Here is a 24,939-nt window from a genome sequence, read left to right on the forward strand (position 1 = left end):
CATGCAGGCTATGAAATGGGATGAAGTAATGGCCAGAGAGATTGAAAGCAAGTTAAGAAAAGCTCCTAACTGGAAAACCCTGTTCCCAGATGCAGTACCTAACTTCTGGCTAAAAGTATTAACATCTTTACATGAAGATTTAGCCATGAGTGAGAACTATTTATATGTGCATCCTGAACACACACCAGCCTGGTTAACAGGAAAAACAATAAACTCTTACTTAAGAGCAAACCTGCAAGTCTTGTATATGAATAACTTGCCTTCCGATGATGTGTAAACTGTACATGGGAATTGATGCTGACAGTTTATAGTCATTTAAAAACTCAGTCATGGCAAAAGAACAAAAAGGTAACAAAAGAAAGTTGTATGGAACAAAGGATCACTTGTTAAATAAAGTCATAATGGAGAACTGTAAAATGGACTTCCATGTTCAGCCGTCGAATTAAAAATATCAGCAGTTAAAAATAGAACGTTAAACACCGAAAGTGGAAATTACCGAACAAGCTTATTTCCAAAAATAATACCATTGAATGGCCATAGTTGCCCAACATCATGAATGGCCTTCATAGAAACACCTTATCAACCAAGGTGAGGGGCTTTGCCCCCCACACGCCCCCTAATATATATATATATATATATATATATATATATATATATATATATATATATATATATATACACACACACACACATATATATATATATATATATAGATCACACTACAGTGGGGAATAGGACACATATATAAAAGGGTTTGTTTAGCTTACCTTGCGCATCACAGTATTTCCTGGTTGTTGGCCACCAATGGCCATTTGATGATATTATTTTCAGAGATAAGCTTGTTCTGTAATTTCCACATTCGGTGTTTAAAGTTCAGTTATTAGCTTTCACTGATATTTTAATTTGATGACTGAACACAGACCCCCTGAAAAGGGGAAGAATCCAAGTATGCATGGATACACTACGAAAGGCATTCAAAAGTATTTCACATTCATGTATAAGATACATCCTGTACTAATTGATTACATTACAGTGACCATGAAACAGTGGCAAACCACTTTGCAGCTATGATAAAGGGCACATTATTATTCCAGGAATTAAAATTCAGAGGGGGATATTCCAAGGTGACTCTTATTACCGCTGCTCCTTTGTTTTGCCCTTAACCCATTAAGCTATCTACTTAATAGATTAGGTTATGAATATAATTTGTCTCCCAGGAAATTGTAAAGATTTCTCATCTTCTTTCTTTTTGTGTATGATTTAAACTGTATAGTTCATCAGATGAGGAACTGAAAGTGCAACTGCAAGTGGTCAAAACTTTTTCAGATGATATAAGAATGTCATTTGGTCTTGATAAATGTGCGAAAGCAGCCTTTAAAGCAGGAAAGCCGCAGCACCAAGAAAACATCAGCCTGGGTCAGGAATGTGATATAAAAGAACTTGAGCAAGAGGGAGTGTATAAATATTTTGGAATTGATGAAGCATAAACAAAGCTATGCTGACATCTAGGAACAAAGTCCAAGCTATAAACTAATTTGCTCCTGCTGTCTTGCATGTAGTTTTGGAATGATTGATTCGCCCCAAATGGTGTTGGATCAGTTGGACAAGAAAAAAGAAAAACACTTCATGCTTATCAAAAGATTTATAAAGATCATTGTATACCAAGGCTATATATTCCTTGTTCTGAAGGTGGTATGGGCCTCCTCGAAATTGATTACCTATATAGATTTGCAGTTGTAGGACTGCATACATATCTGCTGACTTCACAAGACCCAAACATATTGAAAATTTAAAAACGTGGAGAATGTCTAAGATGACTTCCCTGCTTAGTTTAGTCCAGCGGGAATGGAAATCAGACTAGAAGTAGATAAAAATCAGGTAGCAACTTAATGTGCCAAAAAAACAAAAGGAAGAATATAAGGTGAAGGATCAGATAAGAAGGCAAGAAATGTGAAAAATGCATAAATATAGTTGCAAGTATAGAAAACTCCTGGAACCACCTCATGTTGATCAGAAGTGAACACAGGAATGATTAAGGAGAGGTGAATTTAAACCAAAAGATGAAAGGTTAATATTGATGACCCAAGATAATGGACTTACGTACACACTGGTTTACAAAGTCCATTGAACATGTGGGAGAAACAGACAAATGTAGGTTTTGTAAAGCAGAATTGAAAACAGTTGCACATCATGTTGCTGGCTGTGATATACTAATGGCAGAAGGACTGTATGCTGAAAGGCATAATAATGTGGTAAGACTGTTGCATTGAAGATTGTGCAAACATTGTAATATTGAAATAGCTGAAAAAACATTGGAAACATGAGCCATAAAGCATTATAGAAAATGATGAAGTTTATATCACATGGGATCACCCATTACGAACAACTGAAAAAATAGATGCAAAAAAACTAGATAATAGTAGTCCATGAAAAGAAGACAAAAGTAGCATTGATCATTGAAAATGCTACGACCTCTAACTACAATGTTTTGCATACAGAGAGATACAAAGTCATAAAATACCAGAATTTGCAGGCGGAAACGAGGGCAGTGTGGAAGAAGGATACCCAAACAGTTCCAGTAGTAGTAAGAGCAGCGGGTCTTATAAAAAAGGATTTACAGTCGTACATAGGTATGTTACTGATTCATGTAACTCCATATGAATTGTAGAAGGAGTCTTTACTGGGTACATTGTTGGTGCTGCGAAGAGCCCTTCTGGCTAGCATCAAAGATTGAAACACCTTGACTTAGGAATGGGGGTCAATTCCTGTCATGGTATTAGAAACGTAAAAGACATGGAGACATTAAAAAACAGGGTATGCCTTTTTTTGGATAAGTCTTGAATTTCTGGGGCTATTTTTGTGCATTTCATTCAAATGTTTGTGAGATAAGTTGACCTGTTTTCAATTTAAAGTTGTAATGCATTTCTAATCATATTGGCTGCAAAGCAGACATTAAATACATCTGTTGCTACCAGTTTTTTAAAAATCACTCAAGGAGGTGCAAACCATTTAATGGGGTAAGTGATCTGTGCACTGTCAGTTATGCATGTGGGTAAAGCAGAAGCAGAGTCCGCTATCTTTGTAAGAATGTCCTAAATGGCTTAGCATGGATTATCTTTTGTGTATTCTCCTAGACTTATTATGTTATCTCTTCTAGATGTCTGTTCTTCGAGTAAAATTGTTACTTTAGCAACAAAAATTGAAACAAACTAAGATGAATAAAACAAAATCCACGTCAGCAGAACCAGCAGCAAAGAGTCCAATATTAAGTGTTTTATTAACATCCACTTTTCGTTCAAGAAAACTGAACTTCTTTAGACAAACATCAAAAGGTAACAAATGTAAAAAAACTCCTTAAATACACAATTAACAACACATGGTACATTTGAATGGACCAACCAACTGGTTAAAACTCACTGACATCAATGTGTGGGAAAAAGCTGATCTCAAAGCTTCTTAAAGTGCTACTGCATACAAAAGTCAGGTCTTTACAAATTGCGTTTTAAAATCAAACAACTGACCAAAAGTGAAATAAAAATTGTCAATGAAAATGTGTCTAAACATAAAATGTTTAAAACCAAGAAAAACGGAACATAATAAATGGAACCGATTTGATGATGAAAAGTAAGAAGTAAAACATAAAAAATAATAATAAATCATAGATGAAGAATGAAAATAAAAAATAATAATAAAATTACCTCTGCATACTTCTAAGTTTCAAAATGCAAGCTAAACTCACTCTGTCGTTGAGACCTGGGGGTCTATATGAACAGAGTTTCAGCTGCCAAATCACTTCTAGGCGCTCTAATAATAGTTGGAAAGGACCCCCCCTGATGTCAAAGGGAACCTGTCCTAACACCCTAAAAGTAAAACTATGCTGAGGGTGGTCATTAACATGTTTCGCCAAAGCATTTTCACTCTTATTTTTCCTAATACAATATAAGTGCTCATAGATTCTTTCATTAAAACCTCTGTCAGTCTTGCCCACATAAAACGCTGGGCAAGACTGGCAGCAAGCTAAATAAACGACCGATCGGGATTTACAGTTGAATCTACCAACAGTGGAGAAAGAAGACACAGCAATTTTGAATCTTGAACCAGTGGCAATGTGCCTGCACATGTTGCAACTCTCACATTTGAAAGTGCCCTCTACTCTAACACGAGAGCACCAAAAAAGAGGGGTAGTCAAGGGGCAACTTGTGCGCGCTGCTCGAATGGTAACTGACGATGAACCCTTTTTAGAAGAATGTGAGTTTATTAAGGGATTGTTTCTACACAGAGGTTACCCAGACAAGTTTATTCACGACCTGGTTACTGAGGTCCAGACTAAAAGGTATGGGGGTGTTTATAAACCTATTTTACAAAGCAGTTTGTTCACAAGTTGTCCACTAGAACATTCACCCCCAGTCATGCCTGAAGTCTTTGTAGACAACAAGAAAGTAGACACTTCTATTTCTTTCATCACTAATTATAGTGCTGAGATTCACTTAATCAAGGAGGTGTTTGTCAAGAACTGGAGTATTTTCTGTTGTGACGATGCCTTACAAGCCAGGTTTGGTACTTTGCCTAGTTTTATATACAGGAGGGGTGATAACCTCAAACGGATACTAGAAACAAAAAAGGACACTCGTGTTAGCGTAGAAGGCACTTTCAAATGTGAGAGTTGCAACATGTGCAGGCACATTGCCACTGGTTCGAGATTCAAAATTGCTGGGTCTTCTTTCTCCACTGTTGGTAGATTCAACTGTAAATCTCGATCGGTCATTTATTTAGCTTGCTGCCAGTCTTGCCCAGCGTTTTATGTGGGCAAGACTGACAGAGGTTTCAATGAAAGAATCTATGAGCACTTATATTGTATTAGGAAAAATAAGAGTGAAAACCCTTTGGCGAAACATGTTAATGACCACCCTCAGCATAGTTTTACTTTTAGGGTGTTAGGACAGGTTCCCTTTGACATCAGGGGGGTCCTTTCCAACTACTACTTCTTACTCCTTTCCAACTATTATTAGAGCGCCTAGAAGTGATTTGGCAGCTGAAACTCTGTTCATATAGACCCCCAGGTCTCAACGACAGAGTAAGTTTAGCTTGCATTTTGAAACTTAGAAGTATGCAGAGGTAATTTTATTATTATTTTTTATTTTCATTCTTCATCTATGATTTATTATTATTTTTTATGTTTTACTTCTTACTTTTCGTCATCAAATCGGTTCCATTTATTATGTTCCGTTTTTCTTGGTTTTAAACATTTTATGTTTAGACACATTTTCATTGACAATTTTTATTTCATTTTTGGTCAGTTGTTTGATTTTAAAACGCAATTTGTAAAGACCTGACTTTTGTATGCAGTAGCACTTTAAGAAGCTTTGAGATCAGCTTTTTCCCACACATTGATGTCAGCGAGTTTTAACCAGTTGGTTGGTCCATTCAAATGTACCATGTGTTGTTAATTGTGTATTTAAGGAGGTTTTTTACATTTGTTACCTTTTGATGTTTGTCTGAAGAAGTTCAGTTTTCTTGAACGAAAAGTGGATGTTAATAAAACACTTAATATTGGACTCTTTGCTGCTGGTTCTGCTGACGTGGATTTTGTTTTATTCATCTAAAATTGTTACTTTAAGTAACTCCAGATCTCCACTAAGAACTTTCACCTGGGTCTATATTATGAGCACGAAAAGACTAAACCGTGAACGCTCACATGAGCGAAAGTGCTGGGAATCGAAAGTGTGATTGTGGGGTATTTGCCCTTTTCTCACTGTAGTGCGACCTTGGAGTTAGAATATGTAGTTAGCGGGGGTCCACAATAGCAAGTTAGATTACCGGCATTTACGCTCATGTGAGCGTTCACAGTTTAGTCTTTTTGTGCTTATAATGTAGACCCCTTTCACCTTACTATATCATCCCCATGTTCTGCTGTGACTTGTACATAGCCCTGCCTTCCTATGGCCAATGCCACTCGTGCATCTCCGGCCTCCAACAGAGATCATTCATGAAGTATAACCCCCCCCCCCAAGACGGGCATGCCAGTCATCCTGTCCATACCACCAAGTTCCTGGGATTCTAATTGATCTCAGGTCACCTGGGCTTTAGCCACTGCTCTATCTTTCTATGCTACCAGCATAGTAGAGGCTGTTTGTTAGAAAGAGTGAAGGAGTGCCCAAATACTGTGACGGCCATAGATGAGTTTGTTTGTTTTTTAATACAGGAAGAGGGAAAATAGGTTATTGGTTAAGTAAGCTTTGCAGCATGGTAGAGAATTAGGCAGATTATGTGATCCAAGTGATTCTTTCCTGCAATCAGAATGTGTGTATATTTGTTTCTTTTGATTTTTGATGCAGATAACAAACATGTTGGAAATAGATGAACAAGACAATTTTTAGCACACTCTGTAAATTGCAATATACTGCTTCAACGTTTCATTTTGCCCATCTACAGAGATTTTTACAAAACCTGTTGCAGTGTTTTTTTTTTTCTTCCCATTTCAGTCATTTCTGATGGCTGAAGTTTCGTCTGACTAGGCTTCCCTGCAGAGAGAAATACAAACAACCTACATTTGAAAAGGAAAAGTTCATATTAGCTTGCTGTACCTTGACAAGAAAGCTTAACTACTGATTCTTATGTTACAATGAAGTCTTCCTGTATTATTCCTCCATAACTGACAGGGTATATAAATGAGATGTAAACAAGTCACTTGGAATAAAAGCTTTAGGAAATAATTCAAACTCTAAAGCTGCAGCAGCAGTAGGAAATAGATTTTGCATGGTTTCTCCACTCCCAGTAATGGCTAGAAGTTCCAGGCTTTCCTCCCCTGTTTGCCACATCCTTAGGTCATTCCAAAAAGCTTCCACTAGCAAACTTGATAAAAGTAAATGGAAAAGATTCTCTGTTTGGGCCCTTCAGAGACAGTTTAGACCCCTTTTCTATGCCTATTCCAGCTATTAATGATTATTTAGCTTCCAACTGCAGTGAAGGAGCTAGTTATTTTACTGTTTTTACTTGGCCATAGATAGTTCATCCTTAGCTTCTTTAAAGTTGTACGAAGTTTCTTAAAGGGTGCCTTACTGCTTCATCTTCCAATAAAAAATCATGTACCTCCGTGGGACCTTACTCTTGTACTTCAGGCTCTTACTCAGCCTTCATTTGAACTATCAGCAAAAACAGAGTTAAAATTTTGCCTTGGAAAACACTTTCTGTTTGCCATTACCTCAGCTAGACAGGTATCCAAACTCCAAGTACCTTCTTTTCAACTAACTAACTTGATTTTTCACAAGGACGGGGTTTCACTTCGCACCAACTCTTCCTTCTCCCTAAAGTGGTGTCAGAAGCTAACCATGACCAGTCAATCAACCTACCAGTCTTCTTTCCAAAATTCTCAAACAAAGAGAATATATCCTTCATTTAATAAATGTTTATAGACAGCGCAGATTCTACATTCACAGGACTAAACATTTCAGGAAGTCAGAGCAACTGTTTGCATTGTTTTCTAAAGATAAATTAGGCACTGCAGTGTCAAAACTGACTCTAGCCAATCAGCTCACTGATGATCTCACCATTATTTACAAAAACAAAACCCTGCCATTACCAAAACATCCTAAAGCACATTTTATCAGATCTATAGCCACATCATCCGCTTTCTGGTCTAAAGCATCTGTACATGACAGCAGTGCAGTTGCTACATGGTCCAACACTCATACCATTACAATTAGGATTTAGTAGCTAGAAATAAGTCAGGTTTTGGCTCCACAGTACTCTGGAATATCCTTCCTTGAGGACCACCTGAGATTACTGTAGCTGGAGACTCTGTTCCTTCAGTTGAGGAAGTGGATGAAAAAAACATCAGGTATTATAGTTATGTGCTCATATAACTTTGTATTTGTCTGCTTTCATCCTTCCTCAACTTCCCACTCACCATTCCCCCTTCCCTTTTTCTCTGCACCCTGGTATGACCTGGAGAATATTCCTGGCTAGGTTCTGCTGGGTGAGCTTCATAGTTTCCTTCTCTGATTTTTTTTTCCTGTTTTTGTGATACTTCTCAGAAATTACTTTGGACTGCTTTTTTTTAATTTTTGGCTTTGTGATTGAATAAATTGAGGGCAAACTTGATCTGAGGTAACTTGCAAATAGTTAGGGGATTATGAGTAAAGGAAGGAGCTCAAGTTACTAGCCTAAAGTCTGTTGAGTGGCCGAGAAAGATCCAAAGGTTGGATCTGAGACCCATCCGTTGAGGAAGGACAAAAACAGACAACACAGATGCAGAGTTTTGGTGAACGTAATTATAATTTAAAGCTACAGTGACATCTGAGAGTGATGCAGCCAACAGCATCAAAAAGTTAGTAATGACCAAAGTCACATATGTCTTATTTGTTTCACACAAACACAAGGTAGCCAAAACATCCTAGCTTAATTCACACACATGCACACTAGTTCTACAAAGACAAATTCACTGTTTAAAAATGACCAGCTAATAAGAACATAAATGTACTTTCATTCACGGTGAGCCACCCAAACCCACCACAGTAATAGTCACTTTTAACTGTGTATACTCCTCATTGTTGTGGAGAAATAAGTTATATGTACTTTGTTAGTTTGAATTAGTTTGGGATGAACTATTAGAGCAGTCAGTCTGGACAAAACCATATATAAAAGTGAGACAAAGGCCCAAAAATAGGGACAATTTTTAAATATTGCTTTTACAAACTTAGAAAGTTGATAGAATAACAGGTTTTGCATTAGCATGAATTTTCTGAAGGTTATGAAATCTGAAATTCAAATGTCTGTCTTTATTTTCTGACTTCAATATTTAATGATTTGCCACTAACTTGCCGGAAGACCACAATTTTATGAAAAACAGACCAAAAATATGAGGCAAAAATCTGGACGTTCTGCAAAAATCTGTACAGTTTAGAGGTATGTGTGAAAGTGTATAAATATCAGTGGCATAGTATCATAACATCCAGCCATGGATAGCACAGTTTAAAATGAGCATTTGAAAGCATAAGAAATATTAATAACATATGCAAAGTCAACATGTACAATCTCTGCAGAAGGAAATGTCATGTGACTAATTCCACATTAAAGAGAATTATTAGTAATGCAAATATTGCTGATACCAAACAACTGCAGAATAACTAGTCTGTGTTTCATTAAAAAAATGTGTTGGTGATATTGCCATAACATTTCCTGAACTAGATCAGCTATGCACTAGGGAATGGCTGTCAAACAACTGTTTCATAGTTAGTAGGGCATACAGTCCTGAAAACCATTAATTAGCTTAGCCCAAATTCCCAGTTACTCATAAGCACTTTCTGATTAACTGACTTACTCAATGTCACACAGTAGTTAAATGAAGGCAGAAAATTTTAAATCCTGCACCATTGCCAGAGGTAGCAGCTCATTAACGAGTTTGAGTTTGTCTTCTGCTCTTACTGTCAGGGTAACATCTTTTAAGTAAATACAGAAACCCTGTACAGTCCAATCTTGTAGAGAAGACTATCACAGTAATGTGCAACAACTACTTAATGGAAGTTGAAGATTAGATAATGTCCCGTGGCAAGTGTGGCTCTAGGTGATTCGGTCATGTTGACTAATGTTGCCAAAAATGGGCATGGGTAGTTACCGGTTATAAGTGGGTTGAGGACCTGGCCTACTCTGACCCATGCCATGGAACCTTGCTAATGGTGGAAGGGGTATATGTGCCCCTTTTGGCCAGTGTGTGCCCGCCATAAAGCCCAGCAGCCCTGGGTCAGTAAGCTACAGGCTGGTCAGTGTCTAGTTGCCCAACCTGGGTTACTTGGGATAGCTCTGTTGAGCAAAAGCTCAACGTAAAACCAAACAACCTGCCAAACATGAACTGAGAATTGCTACGCCTAATGTAGGCTCACTGACAGGACACAGTTTGGAAGTGGATCACATGATGATAGGGAGGAGGAACATCCTATATATCCAAGAAACGAGATGGAAAAGCAGTGCAGCAAAGCCACTTGGCTAGGGATCCAGACTCTACTACTCAGGTGGGGGACAAGCTAGAAATGGTGTAGGAATTGTGGTGATAGAGGGGCTTCAGAAGGCAGTGAGAGATATCATCAGAATTAATGACAGACTCATGGCAATCAGACTCCAGTGTAATGATAAGGCAGTATTCATAATCTCAGCCTGTGCCCCACAGCAGGGTTGTGATAGTGAGAAAAAAGAATGCATTCAGACAGCAGTTGCAAGACCTACTAGGTAAAGCAGGACAACATGAATTGGTTTTGATAATGGGTGACTTGAATGCACATAGAGTGACAGAGCAGGATATGAGGACTTCCTTCGTCCTGGAAGTTGACTGGAGAGAAAGTACAAGAGTTCAATGATTTAATCGGGGCTCTAGCACCCCAAGAAGAGGAGGAAATAGATGGAGCCGAAGAGTGGCAGCTCCTAAAAACAACATGTGGTAGGACTACAGAAAAATATGTGGCCATGCCAGGTACATCAGGAAAGCTGGTGGTGGAATGCAGAAGTCCAGGAAGTTGTCAAAATAAAGAAGGAGTGCAGAAAGAAGTGGGAGATAGAAAAGACTGATGAGGCTAGGAAGGACTACTGGTTGGCTAATAAAGAAGCTAAGAAAGAAGTTGCAATAGCAAAGAATAGAGCATTGGATGCACTCTACCAACTTCTGGAAAGTGACTTAGTAACAGACACAACAAAACTATATCAGGTTGTAAAGCAAAGACAGAAAGATAAAGAAGATAGACACTCTTCATAAGGGATACCAGCAACAACCTGGTCACCAGTCCACAGGACATCAAAGGCAGATGGAAGGAGTATTTCCAGCAGCTTCTGAATGAAGAAAACCTCACAGAAGCTGCACTGCCCCAGAAACAGCCTATGATGACAGAAGAAGTAAGAACAGCACTAAGGAAGATGAAGTCAGGGAAAGCAGCAGGCTTAGATGAGGTCACAGCAGATATGATAAAGATGCTGGGTGAGATAGGGGAGAAATGGCTCCTGAGGATACTAATAGCAATGTGGTACTTAAGAAGAAGCTAGAGGTGAGGAGAGAGTCCAACTGGGCATTCCTAGACTTGGAGAAAGGATATGACAAGGCCCCAAGAAAGGTGATCTTTGCAGTACTGTGGTGGTTTGAAATCCCAGAAACATTGGTAGAATTAGTGCAGACTATGTACAAGGACCCAGTGACTCGAGTACAAACAGTGTTCGGCCTCATAGAGGGGTTCCTAGTGGGAGTGAGTGTACACCAGGGTTCAGCTCTGAGCCCACTGCTGTTCATACTGGTACATTAGCAAACAGGTTGGAGGGGACAGATCAACAAAGCTGCTGTATGCTGACTATGTGGCAATATAGGCAGACTCTGAGCTAGAACTTCAGCAAAAGATAGGAAAATGGAATGCAAATCTGAAGGTACATTTGATGAAACTAAGCACAAATATGATGGTGGTAATGGCAGCAAACTGGGAAAATCAGAAGAAGCTGAGAATAGAGATAGAAGAGAAGATAGTGGAACAGGTAAACAGCTTCAAGTATCTGGGAGAGGTGGTTGTGGAGAAGGGTCGTCTGAATGAAAAGGTCAAAGCTAGAATCAGAGGGGCTGCAGCCAACTGGCATAGAGTATCAGGTGTAGTCTATGACAGAAGAATGCCAACAAAGCTGAAAAGTAAGGTGTACAAGACAGTGGTGTAACCAGTGCTACTGTATGGCACATAAACCTGAGCAGTAAAGACAGAACAGTTGAAGAAGCTAGAGGTGATGGAAATGAAGTGTCTGAGAAAGGAGGTAGGATGCACACTGCGGGACAGATGAAGAAATGAGGACATAAGAGCAGAAGCCAAAGTAGCTCCAATTGCAGAAAAGATCAAAGAAAACAGATTACAGTGATTTGGACATGTGCAGAAAAGCAGAAGACAATCTGATGAGGAAGATTTGGGACAGATAGGAAGAAGGTAAAGAGGAAGCAAGGATGTCTAGCAAAGAGGTGGCTGGATTGTGTGAAAGAAGATCTGCAGCAGTCAGGCAGGAGTGTGGCACTAAATTGAGAGAGTTGGCGACAGTTAACCTGATATCCTGACCCCATGTAGAAAAAATGGGAAAAAGGGGCTGATGATGATGATGATTAGATGTTTCTGACCAGCACTCTAAATAATGCAGACTGTATGATTTGACAAATGTCGATCTTTTTGCAGTTGCTGGAGTGTATAAAGAAAGTAGGTCAAAATGTATTACTAAAATGCAACATATTTAGACTGTATTACACAATCTTTGCCAATGAAAAAAGCAAAACAATTAAAAAACAGCTTTTTAATAGCGCATAGACTTACTCATCTGCAGCAATTGCTAGACAGGCTGCTGTAATCCAAAAATGCATTTCACACCCGTTTGTCGGAAAAAAAACAAGCTAGATTAAAAATGTATTCATGGTTAAAATATTAGCATTGCACTCATCCTTCATGCTCTCCAGTCTGTTGAGAACTAAATGATAAACACACTGTTAGTGTTCAACAGAACAAGCCAAACCATGGCTCATGTCCAAAAAGCATGGCTCATATGATGTGCTTTTGTGTTCTACAGTTGAACTAGTCCGTTGCTTTAAGATCTGAGGTTAATACAGGATTAGAAATGACACAAGACACCAAGGCTCAAACTTAACAATTTATTAAACAAAAACTTACTAAAACAGCAAAACTAATACTAAATAAACAGAAAAACTAATAGATCATGTACTTATAAGCATATGCATAAACAAAATCATCTTTGCCACTGATAGGGAGACTTTAATTCTATCCAGTGCAGCTATCTGTTCAGTCAAGGCAAGGCAGACACTGGCAAAATGTCTCTAAGCTCAGTTCAGGCTGGTGCTGTGATCAAATCCGGATGATGATGATTTCCATTTTAGCCTTTATAGTCTTGAACAAACAAACAGGGTCATTGATCACAAGCTCATCATGAGTTGATGGAATATTGTAGAAAAATATGACATTACAAGCTCATCATGAGTTGATGGAATATTTTAGAAAATTACAGGTCATTTCCTAAGTTGTAAACAAGTCTTATAATGTCTGGTCTTGTACCCTACTTCCCTTTTTTAAAAAACAGTTAGCTCACAAACTTGTGATATAGTTCCTCTTTGAAATCCCCACATTCTGGTAAACATCTTTTAAGCTGATAAACAACTTATAGGTTAACAAAAGTTTAGTAATACCAGTAATCAGTGAGCAAGGCCTGCTCTTAAGCATATTGTATTGTTACAATATTAGCAGCATATAGTGAGGCAGTGGCATGTCAGATCTAGCAATAATCAATCTAACAGTAATTAAACATACACAGTGATATGTGGCTCGAGGCATAACAGAAACTGGTAGACTGTGTGGATCCATCACAGGCCACCCCTTGCATCGAGCAACGTACACTGTGTATCCCTTATAATGGTTAAAACTGACAACATTAGTTTGTACCTTCTCATCACTTTACAATAAACGCAGCATGATATTAAGAAAAATAACACTGAAACTATTGTGGTCAAAAGCAAAGGATGCAATAACAAATTAAACCACACTGAAGCCTTAGATGACCACATAAAAATATCATACCAATGCGAAACAGTTATATATATATATATACTGTATTTCATTTGCAGTTTTTACAGTGGTACCTTTGTCTGTAATCATTTTAATCACCGTTTGATGCGCATCATTTAGTGTTTTATTTAAAAGTTGCAACACTGTTTGTCCTTCCTGCTTAATCTGTTGAAAGTCCGGGTGGACTAGAGATGGCCATCTAAAAGTGTGTAATGGTTCTGTGCTAGCATTAAATGTGACGTTCATCCATCTAGTCAGTCTAATCAGTTCTCCAGTACAAAAATCAATAATTGCATGGATATTACTTTTACAGTATGCTCCACCAGGTGTGGTTATCCCATCGCTCCAGGCTAATTTACAGGAGGATATCACACAAACAGTGGTATTATTTAGCTGGTAGATGTCTGTACCATTTACTACATACCTGTGCCAGGTGCATTCCCCAGTTTTATTATGTAAGCATGGGTGAGGCTTCCTTTTCACCATCATGCACACCCACCCCTGGGGCCAGGTTTCACAACCTGCCACATCAATGGGTACATCATTATAATCAGAGTAGATTTAATCTGAGGTACCCACCAATTATTTCCAAATTGCAAGGGCAATGTAACAAATGGACAGACCTGCTTTGTCCCCTTTTTACTAGCAAGATAGTCAAAAATCAGTATACAAGACTTATTTTCACATGCAAAATCTATTGGCTTTAACCAATGATATAGTTGCAGTTTCCTTTGCCAATGGGCTGCCTTTTTAGCCCCCCAAGTTTGAGTGATTGCAAATATTGCTGGTTGGCAGCCAACTGATTTAAGATACAGAAGGTTTGATTTACTTCTGCTGTGAGGTTGTTTAAAATCTGTTCTGTATATGTATTTGTATGTTCACTCCACCTCCACAAGACAGTTTGAGTTAAAATACCATCTACAGTTTTTTGTCCCAGCTCGGGATCATGGTCTGCTAGTAGCTTAAAGGCCATATTTAGGTCAGTGCCCAAACGGCTCAATTTGTTACGTAGGGTATCTATATCTACACTGTTTAGGAATCCAGTCCCTGTTCCAACTGCACCTAGTGCAGTACCAAAAATACCTGTAACATCACGTTTACTCCTTTTATATTTGTAATGTCTGTATTTGATATGCAAAGAATTAACCAGCCATAATTGTACAATTTTACAATGTGGATACCTGGTGGTAATATTAACTGCTGACATGTTAACTATCATTTTAATACGTTGTATAACTCTAGCACTACTTACAGTTTTACATCCTCTGGTATACCTTACCACATGTTCCAAACCATCAAATACAGTTGAACTATTGTCCATGGCATATATTTTCAAATTTGGAGATAGAGTTTCCGCGGTGTCATTTTCCCTTTAAAATTCGGCTATGCAGGAGGAATCTAATGGAGACTTGGCTAGTGGAAATCACGACTCATTTAGCCTTTGGTACAGACCTCTAAAAGGGTTGGAAACACATTTTTCAGGATGTCTGTCACAGTTCAGTCTACATACAGTTGAAATGTTTTCCGTCTGAGTGATGTTCCAAGTTAAGGCAGGTTTAGGTGTCACTGCATGTAGATGATCTCCCAATTTCCAATAAAAGTCACAGTCAGCCGTTAAATTTGCAACATCTTCCTCTTTGAATAGAGGGACAGGACCAAGACAGTCATATTGTCCATCTAAGTGCTGTCGTCGGAAAAGGTTGGCACCTTCCGAAACAGTGGCAATAATCTATGGAGAGGAAAGTACAACGGTTGTTTAGCAGAATCAAGTAATACTAAAACAGTATCACCAGGTCCATCACAAATTACAGTCCCTTGTTCATTTGGCTGATTGGGTGTGGTCACTATAACTTTTATTCCCAGCCATTTGCTTGGTTTAGTATTAGTCTTGTAGTAAAATAACAGCATCTTGATGCATACAAATTTTTACTAAAGGTTGTCCTTTCTGAATCATTTGTGTCTTGTTATCTAAATTGATAGCTTTCACTATCACTTCTCGTTCTGGCTCCTATAATGTAAAAACCTCCCAACTTTCTCCTAATAGTCCTTTTTGCCCCCAGTGCCAATTTTCTGGGAGGAAGAGTTTTTAACCTGTCTCAACTAATACTATATTTTGTGCTGGCACTCTTTGTTTAGTCAATGCACATAGCCAGAACTGAGTTTGATCAGTATTTGTCAAAAGAGGGTATATGGCATTCGGATTCAGCTTTTCTATTTTCAAAACACAGCAGTTGGACCGAATGTCATTCATATGCATTTGCAAAGGAGTTCCTTGATGCTTTTGAGGCCTATTATTCATCTGGCTCACAGCTAATTCTAATACCTTTGCCCAGCCTCGTAACGTTCCATCATTCGTATTTTTTTGGATTTGTTCTTTAAGCAGCCCATTATACCTTTCAATCAAACCAGCAGCTTGAGGATGACATGGGATGTGCAGCACCCATCGGACTCCATTTTCCTTTGCCCATTCTTGAACCTCTGCTTCGGTAAAGTGGCTGCCTTGGTCACTTTGGATTATACTGGGAATCCCATATGTCATACATAATTTATTCATTCCTTTTAACACTGCTTGCTGGTTTGCTTTCTTACATGGGGACACCATTAGTAATCCTGAATAAGTGTCCACCATCGTTGGGCAATATTGCTGATTTTGATCCAGTGGTAAGGGACCAATAAAAGTCTATTTGCCATATTTGTGCTGGACGACTGCCTCGGTAAATGTGTCCATATGCTTCTGCTTGCAGTTGCTTTTGTTTGTTTCTTTGACAGATTTCACACTGCTTTATAACATCTGTAGTTATTTTCTTATTCAACTGCATACCATGCCTTTGTGCCCATTTTATTGTTGCATCTCTTTCCAAGTGCCCACTCTGATCATGGGCCCATCTTGCCATGCTAGCACTTTCGGCTTTCTCTTCAGCAGCACGTACTGCGGCCATCTTATTTACCTGCTGGTTATGCCACCTTTTATTTGTTACAAGGGATGCATGGGCATCTACATGTCCAACACTGATTTTGCATTGTTGAGCTTTTTTCCAAATCTATTGCCAATCTCCTGAACCTCCCCATAGAGGTCTGCCATGGATCTTCCAATTCTGTTGTTGCCAGGCAAGTAACCCCGTTGTCAATCACTTAAAAACTGCCCAGCTGTCAGTATAGATGTACGCTTCATCTCCAGGTGATAAACTATCAATGACCAGGGCAACAGCTCGTAATTTTGCCTGATTATGTGAACCGGCAGTACCTTCGTCAAATAACACAGTTTCTGTTCATGGGCAATAAGCCACCACAGTCCAGGTCCTACCATTTGATCCAATTTTGGCAGAACCATTAGTAAACCATGCATGTTTTTGTTTTTCTGCATCTAAATTATCAAATGGTAATGCTTCAGTGATTGGGGAATTTGGAAGCTCATGTCGCTGTTGTTCTATCGCATTAGCATTATCCAGAATTACCAGTCCAGCTAACTGTTGTTGTACTTGAGATACTCCAGGCATGATGTTAGCCCTTTCCTGTAAATACCACTTCCACTTCTGTACAGTCGAAGATTGTGCTATCAGAGTTTTCATCAAATTATTATCTCGTAACCACCCCTGGATTGGGTAGTCTATCTTAACTGTCACTGTTGTTGTTTAGTTATTCCTTCCAAATGAATCAATGCTGTGTACACTGCTAGCACATGCTGCTCAAGGGGGCTATATCTCACCTGCGCTCCAGTCAGGGATTTGGACCAAAATCCCAAGGGTCTTTTTTTCCCAGTGTCATCTTTCTGCCACAGCCCCCAAGACGTAACATTATTGGCAACTGTTACTTCAAGGATGAAAGGTTGCTGTGGATCAACTGGGCCCAGCCCCACACTCTGCTGTAGAGCCTTTTTTGCTTCTTCAAAAGCCGTTTGTTGCTTGGGACCCCACTGAAAGTCACATTTTTTCCTAGTTACATAGTGAATGGGTCGCAAAATCAGTCCGAGATGAGGTACAAATGCTCTCCAAAAGCCCATTGCTCCCAAGAAGGGCTGTGCCTGCTGTTTCATTTTTGCGACTGCAATTTTCTGAATACTCTCTAGTGCTGCTGCAGGAATTTCCCTTTTCGCTCCATTCCAAATCATACCAAGGAATTTTACTGATGTCCCTTGTGTTTTATTTTCATTTATAGCCCACCCTCTGTTCTGAAGGTGCTGAATTACAGATTTTAGTGCGATATCCACATCAGATTTTCCTCCAGTAATCATTATATCATCAATGTAATGGAAAATAGTCACTTTGTCCAGCTGTAACTTGGCTAGGTCTCTAGCCACTAGTCCATGACACAGGGTAGGGCTGTGCAGATATCCCTGAGGTAACACTTGGAAGGTATACTGCCTCCCCTCCCAGGTAAAAGCAAATTGGGCTCTGCTTTCTTCTGCTATCGGAATGGAGAAGAAAGCAATTGCTAAGTCCAAAACTGCATGATATGGTCGAGCAGATGAAGACAATCTTTCCACGATTTTAACAATGTCTGGAACAGCTGCCGCTAAGAGTGGGGCCACCTTGTTCAGACCTCGATAATCTACAGTAATTCACCATGATCCATCAGGTTTCTTTACTGGCCATACCAGACTGTTGAATGGACTCACTGTTGGCTCAAGTATGCCAACCCGAAGCAGTTCCTGGATCGTCTCAGTGATCTCAGCGTGCCCACCTGGGATACAGTATTGTTTGATGTTCACTGTTGTTTTAGGTGTGGGAATATAAAGCGGTTCCCACTTAGTATTGCTTTGAACTACAGCCTTAACTGCATTGACTGAACAATGCCGCACTCCAAACCTAAATGGCCCTACAGTGGTTTCTAAGGTTTTACACTTTAACACATCTATTCCTAAAATGTTGTCAGGTACTGGAGCTATTACTGCTTCAATGAAAATAGGAATACCACCCCCAAAAGCTATCTTAACCTTGGTTTTGGTACCTAGTGTTTTTGCCCTCCATAACCATTAATCTCTACATATTGTCCATGAAATTTATGGGGGTTGCCTGCAAAAATGGTTACTTCTGATCCTGTGTCTACCAGAGCCATCACATGTTGTGGCCCTCCCCTCCAAAAAATGGTAAGAATGCGTAAGGGCGTCGGTCCCCAGGTGTAATTGCTCTTACTGTACCCCTAGCTACTGGGGACCCACCTACTAGTCAATTTGTCTCTGTTTATTCAACCGGGGTTCTCCATTCCTTTCCTCCCCAATCTCTCTCATCATTAAATTCCCCCTTTTGCCACTGTGCTAGCTCCTCATCAGTAGGGATGTCAGGATATAATTGATTCCACCCTACCTTTCCTTCAGTGGCACTTTTGGTTGGACTTTTTGTAGGGCTTTGCTTTTTACTCTGAGCTTGAAACTTTTTCTTTTTGCTTTCACTTTTTATATAATTCCTCAGTAGCTATCCCATCTATTTCCGCAACCTCTACCCCACACCTTAACAGATCCAGAAACATTTGCTTTCTTGTAACTTTTTCACCGGATTTATCTTTTGATTTCTCTGCATTTGCCTTTCTAGCTCTTCTCTGTTCTTTTTCTTCCACTAGTTCTGCCATTTGATTTAGAGTGGCTATTACATCCCATGTCTGCTGACCTACACAGCCTGCGAGGGCAGCCATCAGCTGCCCTTTTTACCACTGTGGTGCATTTTTGATCAATTTACTCCTCATATTGCTGGTCATAATTTGTGCATCTGGTCCTTTTGGAAGCACCTTAATTCCAATGAATAAATGGTAGCCAACATAGCCATTTCTCTTAACTGCTGTATTACCTCTGCTATTGTTTTCCAAGGCTTATGTTCATCAGCTACTGCTGTGGCATCAGGCCAAGTAGCTCGGAAAGCCGAGGCTAACCACACCACCAGTGTATTCACCTGAGGATCATCATGGTTTACATTGTTTACTATTTGCTTTAAACATGGGTGGAACACCAAACATGCACATTGGTGCATCTGTTTAGCATTTAGAAACACCGCTTCTCCCCCTGTGTCCCAAACCCGAAGAAACCATACTAAAACAGTTTCCCCTGGCTTTTGCTTATAGATTTGGATTATATTCAATAATTCAGCTTGAGTATAACTCCGCACCTCAACCCATTGTTGTGGCGCTGCCCCCCCAGTATACTGTCTCTCTTTCTCAATAACTGGGCGTGCCTCCACTGATGGGGAATTTACTATTTCAAAATCACTATCACCCTCATCAGTTGAGGGGAGATCACCTTCCCACTTCTCGGGATCAAACATCTACCTTACACAGCAAAGCACGAACCCGAGGCCTTGAAAGCGGATGGCGTAGTTTTTTCCCATTTCGTTGTCTACGCTGTTGAATTATTCGAGTAGCTAGAGTCACTGAATTAGATTTACAGTGTTCAGCTTCCTCTCCTACTTTAACAAGTGCCATGTTTGCATTCTCCAAGGCATCCCTATCCAATCTATGTGTATGCGTATGTTCTTTACATTGCTCTTCTAACTCTAAAACTTTTTCTTTTAGTTTCTCTACATCTCTGTCTAATTCCTGAATTGCCTCAAAGAACAGCCATCCGGCTGCTCCCACCCCTTCCTTCACCTTTTTTCCCTTATCCAATTTTAGCTCCGATAAAGCTCTAGCTAGACTATCAGGGTCTGCCTTAGGTCTTTCTTGCAAAGGTTTTGGGGAAGGAGGGGGTGAAACTTGACTTAATACCTTAGCAAGAGGATCCCACTTCCCAAATAATGCTGGCAACATAGTGTCAACTCCCAACTTATTTGGGGTGCCTGACACAGCGTCCTTCTTACCTATGCCTATATGTTTTAAAGGAAAAAACATTGGTTGTTGTGACATTTCCACTGTAAACCTCAGGTCCTGCCAACTACGCCAAGTGAACTAGTCCGTTACTTTAAGATCTGAGGTTAATAAAGGATTAGAAATGACACAAGACACCAAGGCTCAAGCTTAACAATTTATTAAACAAAAACTTACTAAATAAACAGCAAAACTAATACTAAATAAACAGAAAAATTAATAGATCATGTATTTACAAGCATATGCATAAACAAAATCATCTTTGCCACTGATAGGGAGACTTCAATCCTATCCAGTGCAGCTATCTGTTCAGTCAGTGCAAGGCCGACACTGGCAAAATGTCTCTAAGCTCAGTTCAGGCTGGTGCTGTGATCAAATCTGGATGATGATGATTTCCATTTTAGCCTATGAGCTTTTATTAGTCTTGAACAAACAAACAGGGTCATTGATCACAAGCTCATCATGAGTTGATGGAATATTGTAGAAAAATATGACATTACAAGCTCATCATGAGTTGATGGAATATTTTAGAAAATTACAGGTCATTTCCTAAGTTGTAAACAAGTCTCGTAATGTCTGGTCTTGTGCCCTACTTCCCTTTTTTAAAGAACAGTTAGCTCACAAACTTGTGATATAGTTCCTCTTTGAAATCCCCACATTCTGGTAAACATCTTTTAAGCTGATAAACAACTTATAGGTTAACAAAAGTTCAGTAATACCAGTAATCAGTGAGCAAGGCCTGCTCTTAAGCATATTGTATTGTTACAATATTAGCAGCATATAGTGAGGTAGTGGCATGTCAGATCTAGCAATAATCAATCTAGCAATAGCAATAATTAAACATACACAGTGATATGTGGCTCGAGGCATAGCAAAAACTGGTAGACTGTGTGGATCCGTCACAACAGTCATCTTCCTTCTTTACACCTTAACAGCTCTTCTTCTTAGGTAGCTACTAGGCTTGCAGTTCAGGAGACCAGTGAGAAAATTAGCCTAGATTTTGTTACCTTAAAGCACCTCCTGGTTAAGTGATGTGATCGTGGACAGGGCATAAATATGAAGCAAAGTCAGAGATGTTCTGGAAAACTGGAGACCGATAAGAGCAGAGTACTGTAAACGACTTAAAAAGTTAAGTGAACAAGAGGTTTTACTGCTTTTAATTTTGTGATCCAGTTGATGTTGAAGATTAAAGCTCTTGCCTCCTAGATAGGGTTTGTTTTTGTGCAACTCTGACTCTAACCCCTAACTGAGACATTACACACATGCTCACACACACACTTCAATGTGTGCTTTTTGGTTCCATAAAAGAAATGTGAATAAACTCATGCACAATGCTCTGTCTAAAGTGATCTGTTTAGGTTCATTGTAAAAGGCATGCAAAATAAAATCCTGCAGTGCTGCAGCTAAACAAAATCTCCTCTTTAGAAAACTCTTGCTACAACTAAAAAAATCTTTGGTTTGGGGTCATTGCTGTGAGACTACAAAAACTTGCTACAGTGGTAGAGTTTGCTGTATGCTGAACTGGGAACTGTTAAAGCACTCTGGCAAGGATTGTTTTAATTTTTGCAGGATGCAATGTGGATGATTTTGGGTTGGACTTATGGCCAGGCTGGCCCCCTAGGCAGCTGACTAGGTTGCTTTGTGCTTGATTCGACTCCATGTACCATATTTCTTCCCCTATAAGATCAGACACAGATGCTGAAGAATACAGCTTACGTTTCTCAGGCTCTTTCCTTGAAATCTCATTTGGGATTACTCTTTCTTTGATGGAAGTGCATTACAAGGGATATGTATAAGGGAACATTAATCTCTTAAAAAGTTGCATGCTTTCCTTTTCACATTTGAGTCAACAGTCCCTCTGACTGTACCGCCTGCTTTGTTGCAAGCTTTCCAGGATATATGTACAGCACTTTGCAGTATAACAAAACTCAAAGCCACCTGCTCCAAATCGGCATGACTGTTCATTCCTATGGAGTTTAGTTCGTGAAGAGTCCAAGTTTCTTTATAACAGTCCAGTGGCAGAGCTCTGTACATTATTGATTTAAGTGCTTCCAAGACTTTGAAAAGATAGTGTTTGAAATATCCTGCCCAAATGTAGAGAAAATTATTGACAGGATCATAGTTTCATTTGTCAACCTACTGACGTTCACGAAGTTCGATTGCTATAACCTATGTTGATACATTGCTCATGTCGTGTATGTGTCAAGATTATTTGAGAGGAGTAATTTACTGACTTCTGATTGTAACAGGGAGTTTTTACATAGAGTTGAGAATTGTTGCATAGTGTGGTTCACTGATTTGTTAGCTGCTATAGCAGTAGAGCTACATAAAACGTTGCCCTATAGATCATGCAGATGTTACCTCTAAGCAACCATTAGCAAACAAAATATAATGTTTCCAATGTTTAATCTGTGGTTTGGAAATATTCATGCCCCATTTCTGCATGGCTCACCTGTATTCCTTCCTGTCTCCAACTGTGGGTATATGTAGGACAGTACGTCTCTCTTCACTGGCAGTTCAGTTTCCTGTAGAGTTAGAAATTTGGAAACTGCTACTGCTGCTAGCTTGCCAAGCTTGTTTGGAAGAGTTGTTGGCTTGTCTACCTCCTTGCTTGCTGCCATTATTATTATAGGCTGGGTGGGGCATAAGTTGTGGCCTCTGGGTGTATTGCCATCTCAGGCCATGGGACATTTATATCTCCCTAGCCTTCTTACATACCCAAACTGACAATCATTTTGAGCAGTGGTTTCTACCAGGTTTTCAACAAATAGCCCACCTCCTCCAGTGCAGCTCATATGCTCCCCGCACCAGAAAGGCAAGTAGGCAGAACCTTGGTATTCCTTTTCTCCTTTGTCAGTGCCAGTAGGTACCTATGCTGCTAATCTACCTCTTGTCGCCTGGGCCACAGTCAGTGCTTTATTCTCTGCACCAGCTGAGTTGGCTAATAAAAACAGTTCTTGAACCATTTCTTTGTTGTTCTGGTTTTCTTTCTCTGTGATTTTTTTTTTTAAGAAGTCATACTTTGCATGGTATGTAAATGGCTGGAAGACATTGTAGTACAGGGTTACCATCAGTAACATATGAGATCAGTGAGTTGTAAAGTGGTGCAGTGATCCCCTTAGATTAATAAAAATTAGATGGGCTTACAGAATGTTCTTCTGCTTTGCTAGGCACACACAGTATTTGGGTTATTTCATCTTATTTCACATATTCTGTTTAAATGTATGTATTAGTGTCAGTTACGGCCTGTGAGTTCACACCGAGGAGGCAATTAATGGGGATTGAAGTTAATGGAAGGGGAGGTCTGTAGGGAGGAGACTGCCGCTCAGGTATATGTGGTCATTTTGCATACAGCCTTGCATATTGCATACTGAGTTCTACACAGATTTAGTGGTTTGATACAAGCTGAGGGTTAATGTGTTTATATATGCTTATGACTTGCTTACAGTATAATATTATGGGTCTATATCAGTTTATCGAAAGCTGATAACGAACGCTCTTTGATCGACCCCTAAATGTCGAACAACCTAAATACCGAAGACACAGAACAGTGATTTTGTTTTCCCCAGGGAAAAAAAATCGCTGGACCGTTTTTGGGAGTTTGCCATTTCCTCCACTCTGGTGCAATCTCGGAGTTGTTATATTTAAGTAGGTGGGGGGGTGTAACTGCCACCCATCACTGCTGCTCTTGTTGCGGGACTGTGCTGAGCAACAGTATTGTAGTTACAGAGTGAGACTGACATGATTGTGCAGGGGACTGTTAAGCTATTAAGCCAGATTACAGTTGTTGATGAATGGAATAAATAGAACTATAGAGTTATCTCCTGCAAGGTCTGCTGTTCTCATGAGTCCCTTCAGACATCTGTGCTTTCTTGATTGTAATGAATTTAAGAATGATAAAGGATTGAGAGATTCATTTAATCTAATGTAATGTGAATTTTTTATTTAAAAAGTCTGAGATGGTAGCAACTGGGAAAGAGTTTTGGATACACAACTGTTTTCATATCAGTTGGATGTCCATTGATTGTATTATATTTAAGCGGAGTTTTGCAAAAACACTGATTACTACACTATTTCCTTCTACTTGTTTAATGTGTAACATTCATGTTGTACAGCTGATCTAAAATGTTATTTCTCCAGCAAGCCCCTTCCATGTGACAAGCAGTTGCTGCAAAGATACAAAAATGCCTTGGAAAAAGCAATACAGATTTCCTCAGAGAATAATGTCCCTCCTTTGCCTGGACGAACAGTTATCCTCTGCAGTTTGGATCCTTCTATGAACTCATCATTTTTTGCCGCTAATAATTTGTGCTGCCCATGGAAAACAGATGGAGATGAAAAGCAGCCTATAACGGTACTTGTTTTATTTTTTCTGACATTTGTTTATAGTTGGCATGCCATCGACACTTACAATATTTGTCCACCGGATTATGTATTGGCTTGTATATATGGTATAATAGCTAGTAGTCATGTATATTGTAATTATATCTGTGAAAGCCTAGCTCAGATTATGGTTCCTTACTTTCATATCTTGCAGCTGAAGTCACTGTTTTCAAATAAATTTTTGTATGGAGCATTATGG

At 39.3% G+C, this 24,939-nt stretch overlaps 1 protein-coding gene across 1 annotated transcript in view; it reads left to right on the forward strand.

The window, feature by feature from the left end:
- The window catches only part of TEP1 (telomerase associated protein 1), a 2,704,809-nt gene that overhangs the window by 712,147 nt on the left and 1,967,723 nt on the right, over positions 1–24,939 (forward strand). The window contains exon 10 of the mRNA XM_044058078.1: positions 24,498–24,711. Coding sequence (XP_043914013.1) covers positions 24,498–24,711 — 214 coding nt within the window. The remainder of the gene's footprint in view (positions 1–24,497; positions 24,712–24,939) is intronic.

The sequence above is a fragment of the Protopterus annectens genome, chromosome 16.part0 (assembly GCF_019279795.1).
Source record: "Protopterus annectens isolate FY-2018-M chromosome 16.part0, PAN1.0, whole genome shotgun sequence".
NCBI lineage: Eukaryota > Metazoa > Chordata > Ceratodontiformes > Protopteridae > Protopterus > Protopterus annectens.